At 43.3% G+C, this 23,809-nt stretch overlaps 1 protein-coding gene across 5 annotated transcripts; it reads left to right on the forward strand.

The window, feature by feature from the left end:
• Positions 1-590: 590 nt before the first annotated feature.
• On the forward strand, positions 591-23,215 carry LOC105493769 (5'-aminolevulinate synthase 2). 5 transcript variants are annotated; one of them, XM_024796553.2, is made up of 11 exons: positions 591-680; positions 5,611-5,806; positions 6,972-7,094; positions 7,939-8,049; positions 10,518-10,740; positions 11,282-11,466; positions 14,132-14,311; positions 16,541-16,705; positions 17,267-17,535; positions 18,625-18,787; positions 22,931-23,215. In XM_024796553.2, exons 2-11 carry the CDS (start codon positions 5,626-5,628, stop codon positions 23,092-23,094), a joined length of 1,764 nt encoding a protein of 587 aa, XP_024652321.1. In that variant the 5' UTR covers positions 591-680; positions 5,611-5,625; the 3' UTR covers positions 23,095-23,215. The 5 variants fall into 5 exon arrangements, with proteins under 5 accessions (XP_024652321.1, XP_024652322.1, XP_070945342.1 ...); XM_071089241.1 differs by lacking the exon at positions 7,939-8,049 and adding an exon at positions 3,764-3,871 and having other exon boundaries at positions 645-680; XM_024796552.2 differs by lacking the exon at positions 591-680 and adding an exon at positions 3,764-3,858.
• The last annotated feature ends 594 nt before the right edge of the window (positions 23,216-23,809 follow it).

Genomic DNA, 23,809 nt, shown 5'->3' on the forward strand with positions numbered 1-23,809 from the left:
TATCAGCAAGTTACCTCACCTCTCTGAGCCTTAGTTTTTTCATCTGTAACACAGGGATAATAGTACCTATCTTTTAAGGTCCTTACATGGCTAAATTAATTCATGTAAAGCACTTAATGAAGGGTCTGGTGCATTGTAAGCACTCAGTCAACAGTAGCTGTTATTTTATTTGGACCAGGCACTGTGCTATGTACATGATATTACCGAATTGTTACCACAACCGGGGATCTAGTCTGTGGAAGCTGACTGTTAGAGCTCATAAGCACAACACTGTATTCTAGGTCTGACTCCAGAGCCCTCCCAACTTGTGCTATAGTCACTTCTGGGTTCTATTGCCCTCCTTTTATAGTTGAGGAGATCTATATTCAGAGATAGATCAAGGTACCCTAGCTCTAGGTGGATGGTCTAATTCCAAAGCCCAAATGAGCTAATTTTACTGTCCTAGAGAGAAAAGAAAATAGGGAAGAGCCAGAGCTGGGGGAGGGGGTACACTACAGGGAAGGGCTACTTTGGGTTTTATCTCTAGCAAGGAAGGGACTGAGATACCTTTGGGGCCAATGCAGGGCCAGCCCAGCAGAAGGCAGGGTGGGTGGGGCTGAGTCACAGGAGAAGGGATAAATGCCAGGTCCTAACCCACAGTACCCACCCGTTGTTCGTTCGTCCTCAGTGCAGGGCAACAGGTAAGAGCTGCTTTCAGCCTGGCACCCTCTCTCTGGTCTGCCAGCTGGTCTCTCAGAGCTGTACACACTGACTCTCTGGTCTGAGTAGATCTGACTTTTTCCTTTGTTTGTTTCTCAGAATCTGTCTCTTTTGCATTTTCTTGTTATCTCCCATGTCTCTTTCTGTCTTTCCTCATTTTCAGCTTTCTTCTCTCTTTTTCCCTTCATTACTTTCCTTTGTTAGTTTTCAAGATCATTCATTTCATTTCATCATTCTCTGACACTCTTGCTTTCTCTTATTTTTCCCTCCTCTGACTTCTATCTTTTTCTCTAAATTTCTTTCTCTTCCCCCTTTTTGTCTCTTTCCTTGGCTCTGTATTTCTCTGTCTCTGCATTTCTGTCCCTTCTTCCTCTCTATCAAGAACAATGGCTTAATATTTCTTTCTGCAATTCCCCATTCCACTCTCCCTTTGACTCCCTCTACCTGCTGGACTGACAGCAGAGCTCAGTGGGTCAGAGCCCATGGGGAGCCTAGGGATGAGGAGAAGAGCTAGGGAGGGAAACTAAGAGGATGTGGGGGTGATGGGAAAGATGAATTGAGTAAGGAGAGATTTGGGGGAATTGAGAGATGAATAATTAGCAGAAATAAGTGAAGATAGTGGAAGAGGAATGTAGTGTCACTATACAGAAAGTAAACAGATTTCTATTCTCATCCTAATTCGCTGTGAGACCCCAGACAAGTCATTTACCCTCTGAAAAAAAGGATTAGCCTGTAATTTCCACTACCCTTTCTAGTTTTGATGTTGTGATCTTCTACATTTTCCTGTTTCTGAGAATTTCTGATTCTCTGATTCCAGTTATCTAAAGTTCTATATGATTCTTCTGTGGTGGGAAAGTGGTACTAAGAAGAGAAGTAAGGCCTGATGTTTCCAACTCCTGAAGAGAAATTACCACTTCTCCTCCAGACCTAATTGACTTTTGCAAAGCAGGCCACAAAAGGGGTGGGGGTGTGGGGGACAAGGAATGCTGCAATGAGTGTTTTCTGGCTCTCTGCTGGGGCAGAGTTGCAGTTGGCCCTTTTGACCTCTGGGAATACAGATTGGGTGCTGACACGAGAGAGGATTTTAAAGTCATAGGGAAAACCTTTCAGTAATGATCTGTTATTTGGTCTGAAATTTCACCATCATCTCTTTGGTTAAAAGTATTGTTTTAAGAAGATGCCTGGCAAGCATTACCACACGGTAGGTGCATAAGTTATTAAATGGTAGAGTAAATGAATATCCAACAGTACCTGAAATTCCACTGTAGTTACAGATCTGTTCCTTTGGTAAGGCATTGGTAACAAATGGCATATGACCTGGAAAGAGGCCTATGTTAGTGCAGCAGAGGAGATGAATGTCTAGAGTCAGGCCCTCAGTCAAGAAAAAAGGGTAGTAACATTTGAATCGCAGATCCATAATGGTTAAGTTAGGAATCTGTGGAAACAGATTGCCTAGGTTCAAATCCTGCTTCTCCTATGTACTAGCTTTCTGATCTAGACAAGTTACTTAATCTTTTTGGGATTCAGTTTCCCTATCATCACAGGGTTGACATAAGAACAGGGCCTGGTACAGAGGGCTCTGTGAGTGTTTGACTATCAGAACTAGGTGGGATCTATGAAATTATCTAGCCCAATGTCAGTGGAGAAACCGAAGCCCAGAGAGGGGAATTACAGAGCCCAAGTTCACACAATAAATTGTACAGGATTGGGACAACAATCAGTCTCTAGCTTCCCAAACCCAGCCTGGTATATTCATGTGACTTCCCTTAGCGTACCTTCATTTTTTCTACATGGGAAATGGAGAAAATAAAAATAATAAAGTCTATCAATTAAATATAATAACTAATACTTTTTCACTGTTTACTCTGGGATAGGTACTCTGCTAAATGCTTTATATGGATTATCTTACTGAATCTTCACAACATTCCTGTGATGCAGATTGTCTTTGTTATTACCAATATTTTCCAGATATAAGATGTATAACAGGGAAGTGACTTTTCTAAGGTCCCAAAGCTAGTGAGTGGTGGAGCCAGGATTCAAACTCAAGTAGTTTGGCTCTAGAGCCTATGCTCTTTATACCCTGAATTGACTAAAATGCTTCCTTGATTCAATTTTATTCACTCTAGTCTCTTGGTGGGTAATGAGATGGAATAGAAACAGAGCCCATGGTAACTAGACTACAAGGTCGTGGGTATAATGATGGCCAGGCAGAGTGAGGCAGAGCAAATTTCAGGAAAGGAATAATAGAACAAGAGAAATGAGAACAGAAGCTTGAAAGAACTTGAGAATTCAACAAATTCCAAGAAGTAGTCTATATTTTCCCAGGACTCTGAGCATATCATGGCCAAAAGCCCCCTAGTGATGACATGTGTTTAATTTCTTCTGTTTTTATATACAGGGGGTAGGCCTTCTCCACCATCCCAAGGCAGGACTGGACTTTGCCTCCAATATTGGGGGCTTTCCTTCCCACTACATACCCCAATGTTGTTGGCATTATTGTTGCCAGTATTGATGTTGGGGGAGTTTACAGGAGCCTGGAGCCTTGTCATCTGCCTTGCCTGCACTTCTGGGCTATCCACTTCTTACCACCAATAGCCAGGGCCAGCTCTAGCCAGATGCTCAGACGTGATTCCAGAAAGGGGCTCCTCTTCTCTCCCACGCCCTGGTCTCAGCTTGGGGAGTGGTCAGACCCCAATGGCGATAAACTCTGGCAACTTTATCTGTGGTCTACAGGCTCAGCCCCAAGTGCTTTAGCTTTCACAAGCAGGCAGGGGAAGGAAAACACATATCTCCAGATATGAGGTAGGCACTGGATCCAATTCCTTACCTACCATGTGAAGTGGCCATAATTACCTCATATTTGACAGCTGATGAAGGCCAAGATCCAGAGAGGGGAAGTAATTTGTACAAGAACATCCAACAATGAAATTGGAGAGCTGGAATTTTAATAAGAAAAGCTAACATTTATTGAAGATTTACTATGTGCCAAACACTACCCTAAAGGCTTAACTTGGATTGTTTCATTTAGTCCCTCCAACAACCCTTCTGTTGTTTCCAATTTCAGGGCCCACATGCCTTGGCCCCACATACAAACCCAGGATGCTGTGACAGCCCATGAGAGGGGGAGAGGTTGCTCTGGGATGGAACAAGAAAAAAGAGGTTGTTTTGTGAGGTAGGGGGAGGGTGCTTATTCTATGAGATCAGGAAGGGAGGGAGATGAAGGAGGTTGCCATATGAGGACAGGGCCATGAGCTGAACTGTCCCTCACGACATAAGGCTGAGGGTGCTAGTAGATTCTACTCAGTAACTTTCTTCAAAGTGTCAGGGCTTTAGTCTTCCCACATTCTCCCATGTCTCTCCCATTGTACTGTCCCTTATCTTGTCTCACTTTTTGACTCTGTCTTTCCAATTTGCCCTTTTTCTTTACATCTGTCTCTCCTTCTTGCTCTCTCTAGCTGTCTTTCTCTTGGTGTCTCTCAGCTCTCACTCCTCTTAACCCTCATCCCCCCGCTTTAGTCACCTCTCTGTCTCTATCCTTTGATCTTGTCATTTTTCTCTACGCTCTTCTCTCTGTCCCTTGGTCTCTCTCTCTCACCTCCCTCAATTAGGGCCACGATTCTCTTCCCCAAACTCACTTAGCCTTTTGCAATTTCTGGAAGCATTTTTTTTATCTTTGTGTCTGACTGACTCTCTACCACCGCTGGATTCTCTCCACTCCTGCTCTCACTTCTGTGAATCTTTGTATAATCCTCTAGACTCATTGATCTCTCCTCATGTCCCTTTCATGTCCCTTGGTCTGTCTGTCTCTGCCTTTATCCCTGTGTGCGCTATCCCCACCTCCTTTTTCTTTTTTCATTTTCTCTTTCTCTCAACTCAATCTCTGTTTTCATCTTCACCCTGTTCCCTTTCCCTCTACCTTTGGTCTCTTTTTCTCCCTCAATTTCTGTTCTTTTAACTCTACCACCACCACCACATCTTTGTTCTCTCTCTACTTTCCTCCTTTTATCTTTCCTACATTTTCTTTTCTTCTAGCTTTTCTCCTAGTCCCTTCTCCTTCCTCAATTTCAGACTCTGTTCATTCATCAATTTACCCCAAAATTCAACAAATATTTATTGAGTGCCTGTGTGTCATTTGCTTTCTCTTTTTCTGATCCCTCTGCCCCCTTTCTCTTCTTTGTCTTGGCCTCTGCCTGTTTCACTAACCCATAGACTATGTCTTTGTGCCTTTTTTTCCAGCCCCACTGGGACTTGCTTTCACCTCTTTCTAGATCTGTGCTTATCCAAGAGACAGGAGCAAATTCAAAGACAGCATAATATCAGGCTGGTGGCACATAGTCTGTAGGACCTAGGCCCTACCCTTCCTTACTGTTCCCTTGATTTCCTTAAACTGATACATTTGACCTCAAGCTCCTTCTCCCTCTCTGGCTGATCCTGCTTAGGAAACACCCTGGGCCAAGCCTCAGGAGCTCTGCTCAATGACATATGTTTGCATTAGCAGGCTGAATCTTCACTTGGCTAAGACCAACATTCTTAGAAAGATTCTTGGCCTTAAGTATTGATCAAAGGGTTAGTGGGTTGGCAGTTCTCATCCTGCCACATGAAAACACATTTCAGTGATCCTCATCATCACAGAGGTAGTCAGTGCCAGAGTGAGTCAGAATCCAGGCTTTCTGACCTCCAGTTAGCACTCTTTCCTTCACCTCTTTGCCCAGTAGTCAGTTTCCTATTTCTTCCTCTATGATGTTTTATTAGTACATGTTAACATTGGGAAAGAAGTTCTTTCCCTGGAAGGGCAATAAGAGCATCTCAGAGGCAGCAAGTTTTGGGTGGGAAGCTGAAGATGAGGATCAAAGGCCTGGCTTTTGGCCAGGCCCTCATGATGGAATCTCATCTCTTCCATGTCTTCTGCAGGACTTCGGGCTCAAGATGGTGACTGCAGCCATGCTGCTACAGTGCTGCCCAGTGCTTGCCCGGGGCCCCACAAGCCTCCTGGGCAAGGTGGTTAAGACTCACCAATTCCTGTTTGGTATTGGACACTGTCCCATCCTGGCTACCCAAGGACCAAACTGTTCTCAAATCCACCTTAAGGCAACAAAGGCTGGAGGAGGTAAGAAGAGGCTGCTAGCAAAAGGGGAGAATGTTACTGTCCTGGGGTAAAAGTTCCAAGCCACACTGGCCATCTTTGCCTAATAATTAGGAGGGTTCATGTGAAAAGTGTCAAGATAGCATGAACTGGCCCCAAAATGTACCCAGGATCTGTCTTCTGCCAGGTCCTCTAGAAAGGGTCTCATTCTCGGCCAGGCGCAGTGGCTCATGCCTGTAATCCCAGCACTTTGGGAGGCCGAGGCGGGTGGATCACGAGGTCAGGAGTTCAAGACCACTCTAGCCAAGATGGTGAAACCCCGTATCTACTAAAAATAAAAAAATTAGCCAGGCGTGGTGGTGGGCGCCTGTAATCCCAGCTGAGGCAGAGATTACAAGCGTGGGAGGCTGAGGCAGAGAATTGCTTGAACCGAGGAGGCGGAGGTTGCAGTGAGCCAAGACCGCACCACGGTACTCCAGCCTGAGCTACAGAGCGAGAATCTGTCAAAAAAAAAAAAAAAAAAAAAAAAAGCACACCAACATGGCACAAGTATACATATGTAACAAACCTGCACGTTATGCACATGTACCCTACAACTTAAAGTATAATAATAATAAATAAATTAAAATAAATAAATAAATAAAATAAAAATAAAAATAAAAAGGAGAGGAGAGAAGAGGAGAGGGAAAAGAAAAGAAAAATTATCACTGTCATGTCCCTCACACACTATACTCCAGACATGCTGAAACTACTTAAAATTGCCTAAATCAACTACTGTGTCAAGAGTTTGTGCCTTTGCTCCTGTCAGATTACCCTCTCCTAGACCCCATACTGGAGAATCTCATACTTCTCATTTGACACTAAGCTTTAACACTAATCATCTCCTCTGCAAAGCCTGCTTAGACCTCCAAACTGTCTAATTCCAATTCTGGCTCATTTCCCCTCCCTCTTCTGGACTTCAGTAGCCCCTTTACTTCCTCTATCCCAGCACTGTTCACAATGTGTCTTCAGTGTATGCCATTCTCACCAGCTTAGGAGCTCCCCTAGCACAGGGACCAGACTCATCTATCTCTGTGTCTCTATGATAGCCTGAGATAGGGCTTTGGGGTACATTAGATCTAAGTAATTATTGTTGAGCTGAACTTATGACTAGAAATGCACCCCAAATTACTCTCTTACCTTTGCATAGATTCTCCATCTTGGGCCAAGGGCCACTGTCCCTTCATGCTGTCGGAACTCCAGGATGGGAAGAGCAAGATTGTGCAGAAGGCAGCCCCAGAAGTGCAGGAGGATGTGAAGGCTTTCAAAACAGGTTGGAGTCAAGTTCCACCTTATGCAACCTTTACTCCTAATGCTTGAACCCACTACATCACAGTCCTGAGCTAGGCTAATACAAAAGCAGCCAGTACACATCCCATGATAAGAAGTCCATTCTTTCCAGGGGAGCCATGGTAGGCAACAGTTTAGGCTGTATGCTGAAGCACACGATTCCTGACAAACACACATGTACAGGCTCCTGAAACTTTTAGTCATTATTCTAAGATGAGCCCCCTAGAATTTTGACTCCTCTTTTTCAGGTGGCTAAATTGATCCCAACAGGCTGGGGTCCCACATTTCAGCAAGACCACTCTATGAGAATATGGATTTGCATGAAAGAGAAAGAGCTGGGAGTAGGTACCTCCTTTAACCAGGGTGCAGATCCCCAGGTCAGCTTAATTAGTGCAGACCACCCAAGATAATCACCCTTGAGGTATGGCCACACTGTTGGCATCTTTCATAGGCCCCTTTGGAATATCATTAAGGACAAAAACTTCAAAATTGAAATTTAATGATGTTTAGAAGAGTAAGGTACATTTTCCTGCATCTACTTTCTAAATGCAGGACCCAGGATGGTTGCCCCAGTTACCTCACCCAAGGGAAAATCCTAGTGGAGAGAAGTATGAGTCACCTTATAGAAGGTTTCCTAACAATGTAATAGTCTCCATTCAGGGAGATAAATAGAAGCTCACCTTGGAGAAGATTTCTTCTCGCTGCAGAAGGTGTCCTTACCTTATAAACTTGAATTTTCACATGTTGCGTTGAGCTTAAAGAGGACAACACGTGCTTTCTTTTTCCCCATTCTCTTCATGGCCAATGAATCTCACATTCCATCTCAGATCTGCCTAGCTCCCTGGTCTCAGCCAGCCTAAGGAAGTCATTTTCCAGTCCCCAGGAGCAGAAGCAGATCTCTGGGAAGGTCACACACCTGATTCAGAACAATATGCCTGGTGAGTTTGCTGAGGTGGAAATAAAGGGGATCAGAATAGGGAAGGCATTCTGAAAGGGCCTCTGTCATAGTAGGGGAAACAGCACAGAAGGGCCTTGGAACCAAAGGAAATTTGAGTTTAAAATTTAATGCTGACACTTGCTGGATCTAGGTGTTTTGGCAAGTAAGACACTTTCCTTCCATGGCATTTAGTACCTACCTCAATAGGTTACCATGAGTAGAAAATAAAATTACGTTTATGGAAGTGTTTCTAATGAGGCTTCATTAAATATTAGGCTTACTCCCATTATTTCTTCTCCATGCTTCCCTCAAAAACTCTCACCCTTCATAGAGCACCTTTTCCCCATTCTTATATGTGTTTATGTTCATTTTCATAATGGCATTTGCATTATTTTCTAATATAAAAGGAATATGATTCATGGTAAAATATTTTTCAACATAAACAGGAAAGTATAAGGAGGGAAATTTAAGTCATGCAGAGTTCCACCATTAAGTTTTTGCTATATTTTCTCCCAGATATTTTTCTATGGCTACACACACACACACACGCGCGCGCACACACACACACCCTCTGCTCTCTTCACCACACCCACGCTTTTGTTAGAAGTGTGATTTTATTTTACCTGGAGTTTGTTATGCTGTTTTGTTTACTTAAAAATATGTCATGGGTATAGTATGGATTCAATATCATTCAGTTAATCAAGCATCTACAATTTAAGTTGTTGTTTCCAATTTTTTGTATTCTCTCAGTTTAGATTGTAGGTTGGTTTTACATATATACAAATGTACTCAAAGAAAATGTAGAGTATTACCTTTTTCAATTTTTATTTTTACCTAATAATATCTTGCTATATATTTTTCTCTGTGCCTTTTTTTTCACTCAACAATATACTGTAGACATGCTTCCATTTGAACACATATGTATCTACCCTACTTTTCAATGCTTCCAAATATTTTGTAGCATAGATATAACAGAGATTATTTGGCTACTCCTCTATTCGGTTGCTTCCAATTTTTTCTATTACAAACAGTGGTGCAACAAACATCCTTGAATGTATCTCCTTGTGCACACAGGCAAGTGTTTCTCCAGGATAGACAATCAGAGGTGGAAATTCTTGGGATGTAAGGGTGTGTACATTTTCGATATTAATAAATATTGCCAATTAGCCCTCCAACGTAGCTGTACCAGTTATCAAGAAGGGTATCCATAGTCTCATACCCTTACCAGCACTTGATATTATCAAACTTTAAATCTTTATCAATTGATAGGTGAAATTTTGTTCTCCCAGTTTTCTTTTTCCTGATTAATAATATTTTTCTACATTTATTCTATGTCCATTTTTCTACTGGGTTGAAATTTTTCATGTTAATTTTTCAGAGATTATATAATAAATTCTGAGTATCAATCATTTGTCTGTTAATTATGCTGCAAATATTTCTCTAGATATGTCAGTATGTGCATTTTAAAAACATTTGATACATATTTCCAAACATCTCTGCAGCAAGGATGTTGCCAATTTGCACCTCCAGCAGCCATATAAATTGCTGTCTGCAACATGATTTCTGTCTCATGTAAAGAGTTCTGGAATTTAACAAGCCCTTTGGCAAACATTATTTCAATTTATCCTAGAAATAAAGTTACCCCATCTTGTAGTGGTAATGGTTAAAGAAGTGGGCTCTGAGTTACTTACTTGATGAGCACTTAATTGCTGCATGACCCTGGTCAAGTTACCTAACACTTAATGCCCCAGTTCCCTCATCTGTAAAATGGAGATACTAATAGAACTGTCCTTGGAGTATTGTCGTGAGGAATAAATTAAATATTTATAAAGTTCCTAGGAAAGAACTTACATGTATTAGGCATTCATTAAATGTTAGCTATAATAATATAATTGAATATTAGCTGTCTTTATTAGTATTATTATGACTACTAATACTATAGCAGTAATAATACTACTATTACGATGTGCCATTTATTAGTTTGAATATATTACATGTTGTTGGTTGTCAGATGCTCACAATTCTCCAAGGAAAGTATTATTAGCCTCATTCTACAAATAAAGAAATTTAAAGTAAGAAAGAAGATTCATGACTTGTTCAAGGCCACACCGCTAGGAAGTGGCAAAGAGACTGCTAGAAACAAGATCTGTTGATACTCCTTCCACTGAGACTGAAAGTAGTGATTCTAGTAAGGAGGCTGCCACACCAACCCGGGAAGAGAGATGAGGCCATAAAAAAGTCTAAATGAATGTGTGAATGAACTACTGAGTGAAGGAGTGAATGAGTAAGCAAAAGGATGGCTGAATGAATAGTAGAGTTAATGTGGTCCAATAAGTCAATGACTGAGCACATAAATGAATATGTGGAAAAAGAGTTGGAGAACTCAAAATCAGCAACATGGGTAAAATACAGACTAGCCAGGAAGAGACTTAAAATGAATTCTTTTCATCCTCATATCTGCTCCTGCAGGAAACTATGTCTTCAGTTATGACCAGTTTTTCAGGGACAAGATCATGGAGAAGAAACAGGATCACACCTACCGTGTGTTCAAGACTGTGAACCGCTGGGCTGATGCATATCCCTTTGCCCAACATCTCTCTGAGGCATCTGTGGCCTCAAAGGATGTGTCCATCTGGTGTAGTAATGATTACCTGGGCATGAGCCGACACCCTCAGGTCTTGCAAGCTACACGGTGAGTAGTAGGCTCTCAGCCATCAGCAGTGGCCAGAGGAGATGAAAAACCACACACAGGAAAAAAAAAAAAAAAAAAGCAGAACTGGCAGTGGAAACCTGGGTTCTACCACCACATTTTTGTCCGAGGTCCTCCACCATATCTATTCCTTGGATATGAACTAAGTCAACACACCATGTTTCCCAAACTCTTGGGTGTCCAATGCTATGGAGGGGAAGGACGGGAGACCAGGCAAGGCCCACTCTGCCTGAGTTTTTAATCTAGCTGCAGAATTAGTATTGCCAGAGATGGAGTGTGACCTTCTCTAGGTCTTCCAAACTACTCAAGCTCAACCTAGCTTCTCCCTCTCTCCCTGAGTACCTCCAGTCCTAGAAGGAAGGTACATGTCTCCCTATCCTCCCCATCCTTCCCTCTACTTTGTCTCACAGGATACAGTGTATATAGGATCACTAATTCAACATTGACTCCCATCAAGGAAGGGAAACCTACCCAGTTCCTCGATGCCTGCCATGTTTTTTTTTTCTCCCTTTCTCCTGGCCAGGGAGACCCTGCAGCGTCATGGTGCTGGAGCTGGTGGCACCCGCAACATCTCAGGCACCAGTAAGTTTCATGTGGAGCTTGAGCAGGAGCTGGCTGAGCTGCACCAGAAGGACTCAGCCCTGCTCTTCTCCTCCTGCTTTGTGGCCAATGACTCTACTCTCTTCACCTTGGCCAAGATCCTGCCCGGTAAGCCTGAGGCCTGAGCTTTGTTCAGGGCTGGTATCCTGCAATACAGCATCCAGTTTCACTGGTTCCATCACTCCTCCCCTGTATTTGGAGTTCCCACTCCCATCGTTCTTCCTTCTTATCCACCTTGCATATCCTCAACACTGGATAATTACATCCCTCTGCTTTCTCCCTTTCTGCACCTAGAGAGGACCACTACTGGGGAACATTACCCAACCTCACAGAAGGGAAACACTATAAATTCATCACCTCCCAACTCAACTGGGCTCTTAACACACATAAATAGTTATTTTATGTCTCCACAGGAGCTTTTTCAAACTTTTTCTCCTCTTCTAAAACCTCTGACTACCTTCTCATTCACACTTAGCAAATAATCTCACATCTTACTTCACAATAAAAACAGAAGCCCCAGACAGAGAATCCTTATTTATTGCCACCAAACCTACAAACTTATCTAATTGTTCATCTAGCCTTGCCTCATTCTTTCCTTTTACAATGGAAGACATATCTCTCCTTCTGCCTAAAGCCAATCCCTTCACTTGTACACTGGTTCCCATATTCCCAGTCTCCTACTTTCTAGTCTATAATGTCCTCACCTCATATGCCTTGTTGTCCTTCTGCCATGGCCCAATCCAGAATGAATACAACTCTCCATCTTCACTGTATCAATTCTGGGCTCATACAGTTGCTCAGACAGGAGTCACTAAAAATTCATAGTCTTAATTTCTACTGGGTTCTCCATGCTCTCTGGCAATCCCATTTCCCTGGTCAGTTCCCCAAGTTTATGGTGCAGTTTTGCCAAACCACCATTATCCTCAGCCTTCCTGCACCCCCTCCTCCCCATCTCCCTCAGCAGATGACTTCATGTTCTACTACATTCAAAATAGAAGACACCAGACAGCAATGTCCTTGACTCCCAGCCACATAGCACCTACAAATTCATAAGCATCTTCACATGTCCTCTCCTCACTCCTTCTCTTCTGTTATAGTGGAAGAAGTATCCTTTTTCTTGTGACTAATCCTTCCACTGTTGCTCTGTGCCCCATTCCTCTCTACCACCTTAGGAATCTTGACCTATTGGCTCTCTCCTCCTCTCCTGTATCTTCAGCCTCCCCCTCTCTTTAAACATGTTTTCAGGTCTCTTGCATCTTATAAAAAAGCATTGCTTCAACCCCTCATCACTATCTAGCTACTGCCCTCTTTCCTCCTTGTAACAGGCAAACTGCTTGAGAGAAGTCTCCGCTCTATCTAATTCCTCACCTCCTGCTGATTCTTCAGCACAGCAAAAATATTACCACCACTTCTCAGAAACTTTTTTTGAGTTCACGCATAAGCGCCAACTAAACTCAACATCTTTAAGATTTTTTTGTCCATCCCCTCCTCAACCATTAGAATTCAACTTCTTTCCATCTCTACTGCCAGCATCCTAGTCTGATCCAACATCATTTTTTAAAGAAAATTTTACCTTTGCCCTCTGATAATCTATTCTTTACAGCAGTCAGAATTTTTTTTAATGCAAAACTGTGTTTGTTGCCCACTACCTCCACCCTGGTCAAAACCCTTAGGTGGACCCACATTCCCCCGGGACCAAATCCAAATTTCTTATCACAGCTTCTAAAGTTCTCAATAATCTGGCTTCTATATATCTCTTCAGTCTCACCTTTTTGCATCCCTCCTCTCACTATTTCATTCAGTAATACATTCATTCATATACTCATTCGCTTACTTATAAATCAGTCATCAGTTTATTTATCCATTCATTTAATAAATGTTTACTTAGCATCTACTATGTGCTTACTCTTATACTGTACACCAGAGACAGAGAGATAATAAGACGTTTTTGCTCCCATGCAACTCCCAGTCTGCTTGTCTTTCAAGCCATGTTCTCCAGAAAGCCATAACTCATTTTCTCAGGTGGAAGTTATCCCTTACTCTTATAAAAAGGCCACAGTTCCTTGATGGCAGTGCAGTTAGTGGCAGGGGTTGGGGAGGTCCAGGAATCGACTCCCTCTACCAATTTCACATGCCCACCTGCCCCACCAGGATTGCCCAGTAAAAAGCCCTGCATTCTTCAAATCTTTCTGGACCTTAGCTTTCTCACTTGTATAGTAAAGCAGATGAATTCCATGATCACTAACAGACCTGCCAGCTCTGACATGCCATGAGCTTGTGATTCCAACAGTAAAAGCCTGATAAATATCCATCCCTGTAACCACAAACAGATGGAACCACAAGCTACCTGGAACGGATGGAATTTCATCTAGACTAGGAAGAATCTAGCATCGGTCCAAGCCAACAAGCATTCCCTGGGGTAATCCCTTTTCCAAGTCTTGATCCTATATGTTGAGGAGAAGGAAAACAGGTCCTGTCCTCAAAGAACTCTGAAGCTTCTTGGGAAATTAAATGTTCTTCCATCCTAAGGCAGTCAGAGGCTAGACCAGGGTTACAAATGACCGGAGGGAAGGATGTAGGGGTTAGAATTTGGGAACAGTGAAGACCTTCTAAGGGAGAAAGAAGCGTCACAAACGTTCCCAGAGAAGGAAGAAGCAGAGCAAGGTCTTCGAAGAGAAGAAAGGGTTGGCCCTTTTCTTTGCCAGGTCAAACCTGAAGGTTGAAGTGGGAGTACTGGGACAGAAGCTTAAGGATTATGTATCTGCTTCCTCAGGGTGTGAGATTTACTCAGACGCAGGCAACCATGCGTCCATGATCCAAGGTATCCGTAACAGTGGAGCAGCCAAGTTTGTCTTCAGGCACAATGACCCTGACCACCTAAAGAAACTTCTAGAGAAGTCCAACCCTAAGATACCCAAAATTGTGGCCTTTGAGACTGTCCACTCCATGGATGGTATGTATATGTGTGAGTGTATGTTTACTAGTGTTGGTCTCACAAAAATCATGATGATGATGATGATAACATTGTAACAGCTAATATTTATAGAGTGTTTATTATGTGCCACGCAAAATTATTAGTATTTTACATGTATTCACTTAATTTTCTGAACAATTCTATGAGATAGGTGTTATTATTATTTTGATTTTTTACATGAGGAAACTGAGACATAAGAGTAATTTGTCCAGGCCGGGTGTGGTGGCTCAAGCCTGTAATCCCAGCACTTTGGGAGGCTGAGATGGGCGGATCACAAGGTCAGGAGATCGAGACTATCCTGGCTAACACGGTGAAACCCCGTCTCTACTAAAAAAATACAAAAAAAACTAGCTGGGCGAGGTGGCAGGCGCCTGTAGTCCCAGCTACTCGGGAGGCTGAGGCAGGAGAATGGCATAAACCCAGGAGGCGGAGCTTGCAGTGAGCTGAGATCCGGCCACTGCACTTCAGCCTGGGCGACAAAGCGAGACTCCGTCTCAAAAAAAAAAAAAGAGTAATTTGTCCAAGGTCACACAGCTAGTAAATGCCAAAGAATGGAGACAGCTATTACATTCATCTTATAGGTAAAGAAACTAAAGTTCAGAGTTGGCATCCAATTCATCTTGAGTGGCTCAGCAAATTGGCGCTAAAGTATTTGCACCCTAACACATATAACTCCAATTCCTCAAGTAACACTTCTCTTGTTAGAAATGATATGTAAATCAATAATCCCAGTGTTTGGTTTTTATGAAGGAAATTCCAAAAACCATTGCCCAGGATTTTTTTCAAGGTCCAATATGAAGCATTGGGGTCAAAACAGGTTTTCAAGTCAGAGAGACCTGGGTTCAAATCCCACCTTTGACAATTACTGGCTATGACCATGGGTAACTCTTTAACTGTCTAAGCCTCAATTTTCCCAAAGGTAAAATATCTGGCTGTAAGAATTAGAGATGATAGAAACCATTCTAGTTATTATGCTTTTGTAGAAATAAATGATCTTCACACTCCTACCTCCTTTCTTTGCTCAATTGAAACAATGTCCAAAGCTTTCTATTACTGGCCCCATTATGTAGAAATCATGTGTTTTAGTTATCCCTTTATGGATTTATTTAAGGGAAGAGGTCAACTCATTTCAGTTTGTCCCTTTTCCAACTGAAACAAGAGTCCATAGTATTCCCTGATTTAGCTATCTTAAGTGGCATGTAATGACTATACACACAGGCTCTAAAACTAGACTATCCATGTTCAAATCCTAGTCTGACCATTTACTGGCTTGGGCAAGCTTCTTAATTGCTCTGTGTCTCAGTTCTCAGTTGCTTATTTGCAAAATGTAAGTGATAATAATTAAATATAAGTATGCAAATTAAATGAGTTAATATATGTAAGGAACTTACTATTATGCCCACTCCCACATTTCTAACACTAGCAATAAAGTAAAACTATCCTATTCCTTTTGTATATTTCTACCACTGAGACTATTCAAATTCATTATTTCTCTAGTGGAAACTATGTTGGTACCATTCTACCTCATTACATTTGCAAATAATATGTTCTTTATTTACCTATTTTTGGGGTGCAAACTGCCCAAACTGTTGATCCTTAGGCTGAATCTCTCCCATTGAAATGATGCTTGAACCATCACACTGTCATTTGTCTCAGGTTCTACCTTCTGTAGTTGACTCCCCTCAGGTTGTCCTACCAATTGCTCACATTTTAAAATCCTGGCTTGGAACCCCTATTTCCACCTGAAGATGTTTTTTCTGTATTACAACTCCTTGTACCTCAGCAGTTTCCAGGGAGTACAGAGGGATACACACAGATTGCAGGAAAAGAAACAAAAGAGGCAGAGAGAGGCTGAACATGGCAGAAACAGGAAAATAGATATTGTCAGAATGAAGTAAAAATAGAAAGACAAAGAGTCAAACCTTGATCCCAGGCTGGGGAACACACACGCATGCACACGCACACACATACACACACACACACACACACACACATACAGAGAGAGAGAGAGAGAGAAAGAGAGAGAAGGCAGGGATGAGATACAGGCAATCAACCCATAAACAGAGGTTTGGAATAGTTGTAAATGAAGGTGCACATCCTCCTTCCTCTCTACAACACCCTTTTCCAACCCACAGTAGGCATCTCCACGCTGGAAATGGAGCTGGGGAAGGGTTATGATGTCTACCTCTATCCCTTGGCTTTGCTCAGGTGCCATCTGTCCCCTCGAGGAGTTGTGTGATGTGTCCCACCAGTATGGGGCCCTGACCTTCGTGGATGAGGTCCATGCTGTAGGACTGTATGGGTCCCGGGGCGCTGGGATTGGGGAGCGTGATGGAATTATGCATAAGATTGACATCATCTCTGGAACTCTTGGTAAGTGAATGTTTTGGGCCTTCTTATATACCCTGCAGAGATGAGGCCCCTACAAAATTCTCTTCTCCCTCCTCCCCAAAGCTATAGGGGTTGTTTGGACAGAATTCACAGCCCCAGGCCACTGCCCTCCTGGACTCCCTCTCTCCACTCGCATCCCACTGCAGAGTTGATGAGAAAGTCTAGGAGAGTTTTTTGAAAAGACCTTGAACTAGGCCAAATAGTTAGATTCAACTTGAGTATGTGAAGAGCTGTGTTTCTAAATCCCTCCCCCACCCCAGCCCCAAGCTTCATCTTAGCTCCACTCCTGACCCTATCCAGCTAAAGGTCCCCACCCAGCTCCTACCTATCTAGTCATTGCATATGGCGAGACTTGAAAGTCCTATCTCAAAGCAGCAGAATTATCAGCTCTGACTGCCCTGTCATGGACAGATGAGCAGAGGCCTGGGAAGACAGCCTGGAGCCCCATCTTCGGTGCACCCCCTTGGGTTATCTGGCACATGATCCTGTTCCTCTGGGACTGATTACGGGATCTGTGTATATCTTCTTACTTTCTGTCTCCAGGCAAGGCCTTTGGCTGTGTGGGTGGCTACATCGCCAGCACCCGTGACTTGGTGGACATGGTGCGCTCCTATGCTGCAGGCTTCATCTTTACCACTTCTCTGCCCCCCATGGTGCTCTCTGGAGCTCTAGAATCTGTGCGGCTGCTCAAGGGAGAGGAGGGCCAAGCCCTGAGGCGAGCCCACCAGCGCAACGTCAAGCACATGCGCCAGCTACTCATGGACAGGGGCCTTCCTGTCATCCCCTGCCCCAGCCACATCATCCCCATCCGGGTGAGAGCCCCACCCTGCCCATTGCCCTCTCTACCTATTTCTTCTGGGAGCCTCCCCACTCCCAACACACCTGTTTCTGTCTTCAATTACTTGCTTTCCTGCTAACCATTCCCCTTATTGCCAGCTTTGTTTCCCTTTTTGAAAACTTATCAGCCATTTTGGATTAACCAGTCTTTTCCTTGCATCAGCCATTACCTCATGCTTATTAGATTATCCTAACCCTAACAATAGCGAGTGTTCACAGCCTATAATTCAGAGTTTTTCAAACTGAATCAAGACAATTAATGGGTCACAAAATCAGCTTAGTGGGTTATCATTAGCATTAAAAAAAAAAAGAAAAGAAATAGAATAGAAAATGTTGGAGTACAGCACACATACTAAGGCTATCAATTTGTGAAAAATTTGTATTCGTTTTGTGTATGTGCATATATACATGTATGTGTATGTGTGCGTTTATGATCATGGTGTAAAATGTACTTCTTATTGAGAATTGAGGGCAGAAAAATAAAATCAAAAGCCATAGTACTAGCTGCTACTTTGGATCCTCAATATAAGCGTTTACTGCCTTTAAAAATGAACTGCTACTTCTTTCTTAAATGACATGTATTCGTGTGAGTCAGTAAGCCAGGGCAGGGAAAGGACACTTATTTGTGACAATTTTGTGGATGAGAAATAGTCACTGCTTTTTAGACTAACCTAGTATTTCCTTTAAACACTCATTTTATGAATTAATTTAGTGACAGCACCCCATAATTGGCTTGGGGGTTCTGGAATTGGCTTGTGGGGGGCATCTTCTCACCCAGAACTATCCTAAACTAGGATATTAGCTAAGTAAAATCAGTGTGCTTGCTCTGCAAACAGCTTCCAAATAGGGCTCCTGGTACCACCACTGCTCCATCCTTTTCAAATCAAATTGCTAGCTCTGAGCTCCTCCTTGATAGAAATTCTGGAGCTGCCACTAAGCCCCTAATGAAAAAAAAAAATCTATCCCAAAATTCAGTGATGTTCCCTGATCTAGTTCCCTCCATCTGCTTAATGGATGGTGGAGCCAGGGTGGCAGGTACTGATAAGCCTTTCTCCTGAGTCCAGGTGGGCAATGCAGCACTCAACAGCAAGCTCTGTGATCTCCTGCTCTCCAAGCATGGCATCTATGTGCAGGCCATCAACTACCCAACTGTCCCCCGGGGTGAAGAGCTCCTGCGCCTGGCACCCTCCCCCCACCACAGCCCTCAGATGATGGAAGATTGTGTGGGTAAGTTCTCAACATGGGTGCCTACAGGACCTCCCTCCCCTCAGGCCCAGGATCTGAAAGAGAAGCTGAGAGGACAGAGACCATTCAGTTTACAAAATATTTCTGGAACATCTAATGTGTGCCAGCACCTATACTAGGGTCACAAATAAATGCGAAGCAGCCCCTACACTCGTAGGGCTCCAGTTTGGTTGGGGATACCATAGTGGACACAAACAATGACATTAAGGGATGATCAAAGTTCCACAAGGCAGTGCATGGTAGAGTTGTTGGAGCAGAGAGGAGGGGCCTGACTCTGCTTGAGGGATCCAAGACAGGCTTCCTAGTAGAGGTGACACCTGAGCTGAGTCTTGCAAAGTGAGTGGTATTAAAACAAAGAGGGCATGGAAGAAGTATTCTTAGCAGAGGGAAGAGCATGAAGAAAGGTGAGGAGAATGAGAAGCAGCCAGGGATATATCAAGAACAATAAGCAGGTGGTATTGGAATGTAGGGTCATAGGAATGGAGTGGGGCAGGGGAGTATCAATCTGTAAGTCTACAAAGACAATACGAGATAGGGACTGAATTGAGAGGCTTGTAGAGCTGAGTAGTTTGAGATTTAGCCTGAAAATGCCAGTTTAGTCAGTTCACCTAATGTTTGCTGGATTTCTTTTGGGTAGTTTTTTTGTTTGTTTGTTTGTTTTTTGTTTTTTGTTTTTTTGAGACAGAGTCTGGCTCTGTAGCCCAGGTTGGAGTACAGTGACATGATCTTGGCTCACTGCTACCTCTGCCTCCCGGGTCCTGGTTCAAGTAATTCTCCTGCCTCAGCCTCCCAAGTAGCTGGGATTATAGGCATGTGCCACCATGCCCAGCTAATTTTTGTATTTTTAGTAGAGATGGGGTTTCACCATGTTGGCCAGGCTGGTCTTGAACTCCTGACCTCATAATCCACCTGCCTAGGCCTCCCAAAGTGCTGGGATTACAGGCGTGAGCCACCAGGCCCCGCCTGGGTAGTTTTTAATGCAGGGCCTGACGTTGAGCAGGTGCTCATTCTAGGCCTGTTGGACGAAAGACATGTAGGCAGTTGATGGTCTAGCAGAGGAGCCAGATATAGATGGTACTGGTCCAGTATGACGAGCTCCACTATTCTGGGAGCTAGAGGGAGTGAGCACATTATGGCTAGAGAGGGTGAGAAGGATGAAATTGGAGAGGCTTTGTGAGTAAGGAAGTTTTTATGATGCATGTTGAAGTACATGTGAATATGTTGTAAGAATATTCCAGAATAAGGGAATTCCATGAGCAATGACCTAGAGATAGGAAAGCAGGGGTATGTATTGACAACATCATTCTGTTTGTCTGAAGCATGGGCAGTATGAGAATTCACGGAAGACAAGCTAGGTAGGGGCCATTCATTCATTCATTCAAAAACATTAAATAATGCTGGCTAACATTAAGTACTTACCATGTGCCAAGCCCTGTTCTAAACACTTTACACATATTAACTCATCTAATCCCCACAGCAACCTCAAGAGTTAGAGATCCTCTTATCATTTCCATTTTGTACATGTGGAAGTTGAGGCACAAAAATATATAGTCGCTGATCCAAGGTCACACACCTTCTAAGTTGCAACTGGGAGGTCTTTCTCTACCTCCATGGTCATAACTGCTAGGTCTACCACCTCTCTGAGCTGATGACCCAGACTCCTGGGCCTTTTGTTCAGTATTCTCTATTGCTCCGGGCTTCAATTGTAGAGCTCAGTATTCTTGGTTCTCTGAATGTCCACTTAGGCTAGGCTTTTGTAAGAATATATGAGAGGCATCCACAATGGCTCCACCAGTCCCTAAGTTCCACAGCCAATCCATCCTGAAATCCTGCAAAAGTTCTCTATAATCTCTCTCAAACCTATTTGCTTTTCTCCCTTGCCACTTCTTCAATCCATGTCAACATGATTTTTTCCTAATTTCTCTGCTTCTCTCTTGCTCCTCTCAAATCCTTTCTCGATGCTGACCACCAGAGGGATTTTTCTAAAAACCTGACTATATTGCTCCCTTGCTTAAACCCCTTCATGTTTCCCTCTAGACTCTAAAGCAGTGGCCTCCAAGGTGAGGTATGCAAAATGGTTACAGGGTGAAGGAGCAGAATATGTATTAGAATTTTATGTTTTTTTAATCTTAAAAATAGGAAATCAAGCATTACTGATACTGATCTTTAATATACAGACTGACAATTATACATATATATAATACATAAACAAATATACAGAGACTGGAGGTACATGCTAAAACATTTGTACTGATAGCGATGTATAGTCCAAAATTTGGAAACCATTGACATACAGGACAGAGTTGAAGCTCTTCAGCATAGCATTTAATGCCTTCCACATGGTGATCTCTATGCCCTCACCTCCTCCCCACATGCATTTTATTTTTTCAGCTACACTGAATGACTTGTCGTTCCCTCATTTTTCTCTGCTCTCTTACCTCTGGGACTTTGCTCGTGCTGCTCTCTTTTGATTGGAATGCCCTCCCTCACACTTTCCTCTGGCTTACTTTCCTTCATCTTCTAGACTTAACTTAGGCATTCTTTCAACAAATATGTATTGAGTACCAACTGTGTGCTAGACACTGTTCTAGGCACTGAGGATGCAGTAGCAAACAAATCAGACACAAAATTCCTACCCTCTGGAGCTTACATTCTAGTGGAAGGGGATAGTTAAAAAATTTACTAAAAATAAGCAAATTAAATAGCACGTTAGTCCTAAGTGCTATGGTGAAAAATAAAGCAGGATAAGGAGAATGGGATAAGGGGGCAGGGGCGAGTTCAGAGAAGGGTCATAGTATTAGAGTGGCAAGGGTAGAAGACGCTGAGGTGAAACTTGAGCAAAGATTTGAAGGAGGTGGAGTTAGTGAGGCAGATATCTAAGGGAATGACATCCCGGGCAGAGGGAACATCCTGAGGCAGGGAAGACACAGGAATATTCCTTTTATATTTGAGGAACAGTAAGAAGATGGGTATGGGTGGAATGGTATAAGTGGGAGACAGAAAAATTGAGTACACAGAGGCAATGTGGGACCAGATTGTATAGGGTATGGTAGGTCATCAGAAGGATTTTGGCTTTTACTCTGAGAACCCTTGAAAGGATTTGAGCACAGGACTGATATATCTGACTCAGGTTTTAACAAAATTGCTCCAACTTCTATGTAGAGAATACACTAAAAGGGAGCAAGGCTGGAAGCAGGGAGACCCAAGAGTGGGCTACAGTAATATCCCAGGTGAGAGATGATAGTAGCTCAGACTTGATCATAATGAAGGCAATAAGAAGTGGTCAGAGTTTGAAGGTAGAGCCAATGGTCTTTGCTGTTAGAAGGGATATAGGGTAAGAGAGAAAGAGAAAAATAAAGGATAATTCCAAAATTTTTGAACTGAGCAACTGGAATTGCCATCCACTGAGATGGGAAAAGTTGAAAGTAGAATAGCTTGGTGGAAAGTAGGGACATGAGTAGCTCAGTTGTACTTATAAGTTAGAAATGCATACTAGACATCTAGGTGGAGATGGAGAAAAGCCATTGATATACAAGATTGGAAACCAGTAGAGAGGCGTGAGCTGGAGATTAAAATTTCTGAACCATCAGCATATAGGTGGTCTTTAAAGTCATGTGACTAGACAAGATCAACAAGGGCATGAACACAGAAAAGGCCAAGAACAGAGCCCCGGAACATACCTGGGGTACTTCCTCCAGCTAGGTCAGGTTCCCATCTCTGGGTTTTCACATCCCCAGGTGGACCCCCTACCCCAGGTTTCCTGGTCATAGCACCAATGACACAGTATGGTTACTGTCATTATCACTGTCCTCATAGGGCTTGGAGTTCCCAAGCAGATAGTCATTCTTGGGCCACAGCCCATCCTATACTTAGGGAGTGGTCCAGGCCAGGACAGTATGGCTTCAAATTGTGTCAAAGGAGAGCTTCCCAACCTTTTATTATATCCCAGCATCCAGATACAAATGGTAATACTCACGGCACACACAGGAGCAAACAGAGTAGGCTACTTCTGGCCCTGAGGTATCTTGAAGGGTTGAGGGGGATCAATATCTTGGTGCGTCTGTACTAGATTTGGAAGATCTAGTCTAACTCATTCTTTCCCTCCCCTCCCCCAACCACCTTCAGAGAAGCTGCTGCTGGCTTGGACTGAGGTGGGGATGCCCCTCCAGGATGTGTCTGTGGCTGCCTGCAATTTCTGTCGCCGTCCTGTACACTTCGAGCTCATGAGTGAGTGGGAACGTTCCTACTTTGGGAATATGGGGCCCCAGTATGTCACCACCTATGCCTGAGAAGCCAACTGCCTAGGATTCACACCCCACCTGCACTTCACTTGGGTCCAGGCCTCCTCTGTCTTCTGCTTTGTTGTGTGCCTCTAGCTGAATTGAGCCTAAAAATAAAGCACAAACTGCAGCATGTGTAGCCTTTTATTGGACAGGGAACAGACAAATGCACTCTACCTGACTCCCTCAGACAAGTGGCAGATCTGAGGAAACCATAGGTCACTTGTTGGTCACCATTCCATTTTACCAACAGGGAAACAGAATGAGAAAGAGGAAAGAAATGCCCAAAATCTACACAGTGAGTTGCACAGAGCTGGGATACTAAGCAGATTTATTTGAAATGGCTCTTCTCCAATGGTTTCAATAAAAATCCAGGGATTGACTCTTCACTGGTAATCTGGGCCCTGGAAATCTGGGCCCAGGGTAGCCCCTGAAGCCAGGAGATGAGTCAGCCCTAACCAAATTCCCTAGAAAGGAGTGGTTCCCCAAAAGCAGAGGTATTTTCCAGAAGGGGATATGGATGTCTTCCTCAATCCATTATCCTCTCTCCCTCCCACGGCATCCCACAGAACAGGATTTACCAGTCCATTTTTTTTTTTTTTTTTTTTTGAGACCTCATTTTGCTGGTTGCCCAGGCTGGAGTTAAACAGCACGATCTCAGCTCACTGCAACCTCCGCCTCACAGGTACAAGCTATTCTGTTTCAGTCTCCTAGGTAGCTTGGA

This window comes from Macaca nemestrina, chromosome X (assembly GCF_043159975.1).
Source record: "Macaca nemestrina isolate mMacNem1 chromosome X, mMacNem.hap1, whole genome shotgun sequence".
Taxonomy (NCBI): domain Eukaryota; kingdom Metazoa; phylum Chordata; class Mammalia; order Primates; family Cercopithecidae; genus Macaca; species Macaca nemestrina.